This window comes from Hyalella azteca, unplaced genomic scaffold, assembly GCF_000764305.2.
Source record: "Hyalella azteca isolate HAZT.00-mixed unplaced genomic scaffold, Hazt_2.0.2 contig12479, whole genome shotgun sequence".
In the NCBI taxonomy this organism is placed as follows: Eukaryota; Metazoa; Arthropoda; class Malacostraca; order Amphipoda; family Hyalellidae; genus Hyalella; species Hyalella azteca.
The window spans coordinates 39,581-46,466 of record NW_025942437.1 but is presented as its reverse complement, the minus strand read 5'-3'; the positions used below and the strand labels follow the sequence as shown (position 1 = coordinate 46,466).

Genomic DNA, 6,886 nt, shown 5'->3' with positions numbered 1-6,886 from the left:
ATCGTGGGAGTGTTAACTTGTCTGATATAAGATCAATCGTGATTTTAGGCTTCAGCATCTTTTTGATCTTTACCACGGTGTGCGATTGTGTAATATACGGTGGACTCCCATTGGGTATACGTAATTTGTTTTCGTACTTCAATCCTTAACAGCGCGAGATGAACCGTGAATATCGCGGTGCTGCTAGCTGCGTTACCATGATTTTGACGATAGTCAGTTCCTTACTGACGATATATAAACGTGCATTAATGAAGTAACAAAATTTGCTGCCAGAATGGAGTTAGTTGCTGAACATGAAGGCCTAACAGGGCCTATCATGAAATTCGTTCATGAATATCCACCTTGGCTTAGGAGGCCATGGCCCAGTGGTTAAAGTTCAGAATACCTATCAAGATTGGCGCCGAGAGTTGCGGGTTCGATCCCAGCTCTGTGCGCCAGTTACTGGTCAGAAACGGCAAGGAGGCCAGGCGGTTAAGCAAAGAAAATTTGAAGCAGTGAGTTGTGAGTTCAAGCCCGCAACATGCTGTGAATGTTCTGCAATGTTAAGAATAGGCTACAGGCCTACGCCCTAATAAGCACTGAAACCGCTATATTAAAAGTCGGGAAGCCAGAGCTATGAGCGCTCTATAGCAGAGTTCCTCTGCTCAATTAAACTTTATAGTTGAAGGCTGCATATGAACTCCCCTTTCTGCAAGGCCGTCAACAAGATCACTTGCACCTTGGATATTAAACTAACGCTGTTCAGACAGCACTAGTAACCTTCCTATCTACTTAAGTGTCAGCACGGAAACTTCTATTCTTTCAGAGTAGGCTTATTTGTACTTAGATTGTTTTACCTGAATAAAAAGATTTATTGACATGCCTTTACCATTTCGTAACTACACGCTTCCATTGATACAGTAATCCAAATTATCAGTTTTTAGATCGATCAGAGAAAGGAAAAAAAGTCGCGTTCTCAGTATGGCGGAGGTAAGTGGGACGATAGAACTCTATCAGATTCTGTTTTTCAAGAACAATGTAGCTAATTTGCGAATACTGTATATTAACCGATTGTAGGGCCGTATATCCAATATTATATTTTCTTACTCGCCTACAGGCATCACCTCAGAAAGGAGTTCAAGGGTTCTCCTTCTCTCCGCGTAAGAAGAAGCAGGAGGACGCAGACTCCACTTCGGCTCCAGATTCTCCTATGAAGGAAGTAAATAGCAAGTTTGTGATGAGAAATATGATCAAGGATTTTTACCAGCTGCTGAGAGCTTGGAAGCGCATCCCCATTGAACGGGTGGAGAAGAGTGCGTGCGAAGTTCCAACAGAAGCTAAGGAACTGATCCCATGTTACGGTCTAGAAGAATTGGATCTCGCGTGCCTGTCCGTGCACAGCTTAATAGTGAAAGCTCCTCCACGTGATCTCCTGGTTCTGCATTCACAAATAGCCAACTACATTAAAACCCAATCTGAAGAAACTGTTATATCAGAAGATCTCCTATTCGGCACCGACTCCAGCGTCGATGAGGACGACACACAATCCGGAATTTTTTGCAAGTACGCTGACCATTGTGTGGATTTGGTTTTCAAGGCACCGATGAAGTATATCGTTGCTAAAGAAGCGAAAGTGACGGATCAAAGCCTGGTCAGAATCGTGCAGGCTCTGATAAACCTGGATCTTGTTCGTCACTATGCTCATGACATGGGGAGACGGATGTTAATCTTGTTCAAGCATGCGGAGCCAGAGGCAGTTGATGTGAGCATTCAAACTTCCGCTATTGATATTCAGGACGAAACCCTGAAGAGAGCCATAAAGCGCTTGGGATGTCACTATATGTCGAAGTTCCCCGTCGACACGCTGACTCGCCCTCTCTTGGAACGAAAGGAGATCGGATTAATGAAAAGATTCTCGGTAGCTTATTCCAACTTCTACTACGACGACTTGAACCGTACTAGAGAAATTAAGGAATGGCACCTTACACTCAACCCTTTCTTCTGCAGTCTCTGGTTCACAATGTGGCACAAAATGGCCATGACTGCTGATGCAGGCAAGAACCAGCACCAGGCAGAAATTATGGGCATTAAGCAAATCTGTCCCATTTGTCATACACAGTTTGAAGATAATTTGTTGGCAGTTCTCGATGGGTGTGGCGAGTACATGTGCCTGGGATGCGTCAAGAATATGGTGCAGGATCCTCCCCGTAAACGGTAGGCGTTCAAATTTATTCACTATTGCAATCAGCTCGACACGTCTCATTACTCATGAACATTTTATTTTGCTTGCTAATGCCTAGATTATTTGCCAACTTTGTTATAAAGAAGCTAGCATTGTACGGGTAGTAGAGCCAATTGGTAGCGGATGATTTAAAATTATAGTTTTTCTTAAAAGATTGCTCTTGCAGGAACTGCGATTTGTGTCGCAAGCCTTTTGACACATGGACGTCCAAGATAAACTTCACCAAGGGCGTGAGGATGATGAAGGAAGCTCTACTCAGCAGCCAAGACTACAATACCCTGACGACCTTTTCGCCTCAAATTTTTGATCACTGAAGATAAATTTCTCATCGATTTTACGAATTTTTCTTACGTTCAATATGAATGAAATTAAAGCACTTTCTTAAATAAAATTTATGAGTTTCGGAGAGTTGGTTGCGTCCTATCTCGTTTTAGAAGCTTCAATGAAGAGGATAAACCTTAACTATGTCAGAATTCGTCGTAAATCGCATTTAACTGCGTGGCTTCTATATTTAACTCAGATTTAGTGCATTATTCTTCTGCCATTTCCTATTACAATGTTCATAGTTCGGCCAAGCAATCTTATCATGATTTAATAGCACGAAGAGCTTGGCAACTACTAATATTCAAACCTGCGGCAATCTGCCTCCCGGCAAGTTGCGCGTATGCCAACGCCATTTTAACCCGTTTCGTGAACAAAGAAGCACATTACCAAATGTTGTTTCTACTGGTCGGAATGGAAAACAGATGAATAGCCTCTTCGAATATTGATAATTTGGGCTTTGACTCTGATAGTTGGAACTAGAAGATCTAACCGAACTTTCAACTGCGCTAAGCCTACATCTTCCATGTAAAGGGCAATGGACCACCACTGAAAGTAAAACTTGCTCGAACAAAACTTTACTGGGTAACACGACAGAAAAAAACTTGTACTGCATTAGGCGCGAATTTTTGCTTGATATTCGCACGCCTTTCTCATGAAGTTCAATCTGGTGCGCTTAGATATCTTCATCAATGCCGAAATAGAGCTACGCTTATATCAGAGTTAAATTGCGGAAAATTTTATAACACTGTTAAATTGACGTACGAAAATGTCCATTTTAGGAAGGAAGATCAGTCCTCCTGTTACGCGATCTACCTACTACAAAATCTGGACGTTACGCGATGAAAGAAGCAAGCGCCTTAAAAAATATAAAAATTTATGATTCCTTAACTGGAAACGCGTCTTGCGATCAAAATAATTCATTTACATGCCTCGTACTTCGATACCGGTCAGAATATTTACAACGCATACTGAATAATCGCTAAAGATCAGGCTTTTAAGATACATATTACATCTACATACGTACATATAGTCAGCTAGTGTGAAGGAGTTAACGAATTTTACCTCTAATTATATGATTAAATTTTCAATTCTTTTCCCTACCAATGCATATAGAGCAAAATTATCTTCTAAAACTTGTCTGAACTAAACTATTTCAATGTCGTGAATTAGTCTTTCTAGTCTCCCTAATCGCTAAAGGTCCATTTAAATAGAAACAAAACTGTCCTCTTGAACGAGGTAAATTAGTTTCAAAGTTTGTACTACATCTGGCAGTTAGCACAGAAGTCGCCTAAAATTTTCACTGGACAGTTTTGTCGGCAAGAGTTACGTCAGAAAATGTGGTACCGTCGTATCAAGTCGTGTGGTACCGTCGTGTGGTACCGTCGAAAATGTGGTACCGTCGTATTACAAGTGTCATAGTGTGAACAAAATTCTTAAAAGAATAGACAGAAAACTTGAAGATGTCAGGTTTAAAAATGTAAATTGTCTAAAAATGTCCTAACACGTACAACGTACACATCAACATGGCTCTTTTTCTTACAAATAAAAATATGGAACCAGATTCATGAACATCTTCAATTTCAAACGCGACAAAATCCCTTGCAAGCAGAACCTAAGCTTTTATATTGTACTGGGGGCAGACGCAAAATAAAAATAAAAAAACTCAGCGGCCTTGATTATCATCGGCACAGAATTTGTTACCTAAAAAATTCCAACGGAGTATGCACCAAAAATTTAAAGTAACCGGTAACTATTGCCCGTAAACTTTGTTATTCAACGAAACCTGGAAGCGAGACAACCAATTCACCTCGTACTACGCTTTCTCATTAAGCTGGCAATTTGGCAGTAAATGAGACACATTGAAAAATATCATAATTCGTTATTTTGAAACCAATTACTCAACACAATGGTTCTTAGTTGCAGGATAAAAATTATCTTCAGGTACGGCGGTTCCAGCTATTGTAGTCTTTACTGTCGTAACTGCGGCTGCGGTGATGAGCTTCGTTAGGAGACCGGCCAAGGCGATGCTGCATACCCTCGTTAGTATTTCTATTTCCATTATTTCTGTCGTACGAGTCATAATAACGACCACTACCGTACCCAGAGTTGTAATCACTCCCGCTGTAACCTTTGCGACTGTTGTCTTGAGCTGAATACGTGTTGACGAAACTGGTGCTGCCATAATGCGTATGGTAAAGTGAACTGGATCTATTTGGTCCATTATAACCACCGGCGTAGCCACCAGCACTTTGGTTGCTATAAGCTGCACCGCGGTCATCGCGTGTGCTCCGGTAGTTGTTGCCGCCGAGCTTATTACGAAGATCCCCACTACCGCTCATCTGGCCTAAAATGTTGTCGTTCATCTGGTGGTAGTGGCTGGCAGATCGAGCTGGGGAGCCACCACTGAATGACTGCGACGATGGTCGTGAGTTTACATTTCTTTGTTGGCGGTCAGGGAGCAAATGTGACGCGTTCCCCGTAAGAGATGCATTATTCATGTAATGATTGGTCTGTTGTTGCGCCTGCTGTTGCTGCAGGTTGTAGTCAATGGTATTCTTCCATGTCTGGTTTGGGTCAAGTGGCTTAGGCTTGAAACTGCCATCATGTCGACTCTTCCGTACATAGGAGCTGTCACGCCCCTTAGAATAATCCTCAGCTCTAGGGTTTTCATCACCATTAAGAGTTCGTTGAATGTCGGATTCATTTTCAATACAGTGCACACCCACGCTGAGGTAGTGAGGAAGGTCTACGTTATTACGGCGCTGGGTCTTCAGAGGTCGGCCCAGGAGCTTGATGCCGTTCGTGAGGTGGATGGCGTACGGCACCGAGACGGCGTGTGTGAATATCACGAACGCGAAGTTCTTCAGTCGGCCAGTTTCTCGGTCTTTGACACGATTGATTGACTGCAGAGGTCCAGCCTGTAGATGTGTGATAAGTTATTACTACAAAGTAAATACAAGTTATCGCCATGTAATTTTGAGATTGTTCAAGAAGACGAACTGGTAGACTTAATTAAGAGGAACATATAGTTAAAACTTCAGATAAAAGCAAGGTAAAAATTCAGGCCTTTACTTGACAAATTAGGCCAAAAGAACCAGTTATTAGCAAAATATACTAAAATTTTAGGGATAATATTATCAATATCTTATCAACATAAAAACAAACTGTGATTATTATTGTGCAATAAAACCTAGTATATAATGAAACTTCAAATATTTGAATATAAATTTACATAAACAATTGAAATTTCTTAAAGGGTATATTCTAAAGAACACAATTCACCTGTAAGAATAGTTCATACAGCAATGAATCTGTGACATCATCGTGTAGATTGCCTACATACATAGTTCTTTCTTGTTCATCTCCCATTATGTGGTGCCAGTATTGAAGCTCTACAACGGTTTTGTACTCTATACAACTATCTTCAACTCTTCACTTTTAGTTATTGCTGTGCTGAGATAGTCTGGAAAGATCTAATCTAAATAATAGTTGGACAGATGTCAAGTAGAAGCAAGAAGTAGTGATCTATAAAACAAAGATTTATATACCAATAAAAACGACACAGATATTGCATCAAATCATTGTTTTAACAGAAGCAGATATTTTCATTAGGTACTTCAGATCAATTCCCTGGAGACTCAGAAAGAAATTTGACTCATTAGAAGGGAGATATTTGAGTTATGCTATAAGGCTATTATTTAATGGAATCTGAGGTAGGTAGCGATTAGAAAAAAATATTGATTTTTAAATTCAAGTGAAATATGTGCAATGCACTAAGAGATTCAACCAAAAAGTATCTAAAGAAAATACATTCTCTAAAAATATATTCCAGAGCCAAATTGACTGTTTACTAAAATCATTAATATATAGGTATATATAGGTATTTTTATCACTAAATGGACTTAGTCTCATTCCATCAGTAAAGAAAATGTGATATTTTGAATTACATGAAAAAAAACTGGGCTTTTTGGATATTGGACTTTTCACTAATGTTCTAGGAATGCCATACAACTACCACAATCATAAAATATATTACTGTATCTACTTTTTAAGAAATGAATAGCACCTTTCTGCCATTTATGAAGCTGCAAAGTTTTCTGCTGGATGAATCTCATAATTGTTAGAAAAAGTGCATGATCAAATATTCACTGCAAATATATTTTTTTGTATCATAATTTTTGAGAAGCATAAAATGTGAAAACTTGAAATATAATAATGTTTTTAACTCATATTGACTTCAAGAAAATAATGCAACTTCAGCCACAATTGGAAATATGGTACTAAGCTGGTTAACCAAAAGCAAGGGTAGCCCAAGGGTAACAGTGCAGAGTACCAAGATTG

General features: G+C 39.7%; 2 protein-coding genes across 2 annotated transcripts; one reads left to right on the top strand and one right to left on the bottom strand.

Annotated features, from left to right (window-relative positions):
• The first annotated feature begins 905 nt into the window (after positions 1 to 905).
• LOC108678334 lies at positions 906 to 2,591 on the top strand. The gene is made up of 3 exons (XM_018166714.2): positions 906 to 969; positions 1,097 to 2,193; positions 2,388 to 2,591. The coding sequence occupies exons 1-3, from the start codon at positions 961 to 963 to the stop codon at positions 2,533 to 2,535; spliced, it is 1,254 nt and encodes a 417-aa protein (XP_018022203.1). The 5' UTR covers positions 906 to 960; the 3' UTR covers positions 2,536 to 2,591.
• Positions 2,592 to 4,407: 1,816 nt separating this feature from the next.
• Positions 4,408 to 6,075, bottom strand: LOC108678347 (RNA-binding protein 7). Its single transcript, XM_018166729.1, has 2 exons — positions 5,828 to 6,075; positions 4,408 to 5,463 (listed from the first exon to the last, which is right to left on the bottom strand). Exons 1-2 carry the CDS (start codon positions 5,912 to 5,914, stop codon positions 4,483 to 4,485), a joined length of 1,068 nt encoding a protein of 355 aa, XP_018022218.1. The 5' UTR covers positions 5,915 to 6,075; the 3' UTR covers positions 4,408 to 4,482.
• Between the last annotated feature and the right edge of the window lie 811 nt (positions 6,076 to 6,886).

Coding starts and splice junctions, on each gene's coding strand:
- LOC108678334 (XM_018166714.2), top strand. Junction 2,194..2,387: donor CAGGATCCTCCCCGTAAACG/GTAGGCGTTCAA, acceptor TTGCTCTTGCAG/GAACTGCGATTTGTGTCGCA.
- LOC108678347 (XM_018166729.1), bottom strand. CDS start 5,914: ATGGGAGATGAACAAGAAAGAACTATGTATGTAGGCAATCTACACGAT. Junction 5,464..5,827: donor TGTATGAACTATTCTTACAG/GTGAATTGTGTT, acceptor ACACATCTACAG/GCTGGACCTCTGCAGTCAAT.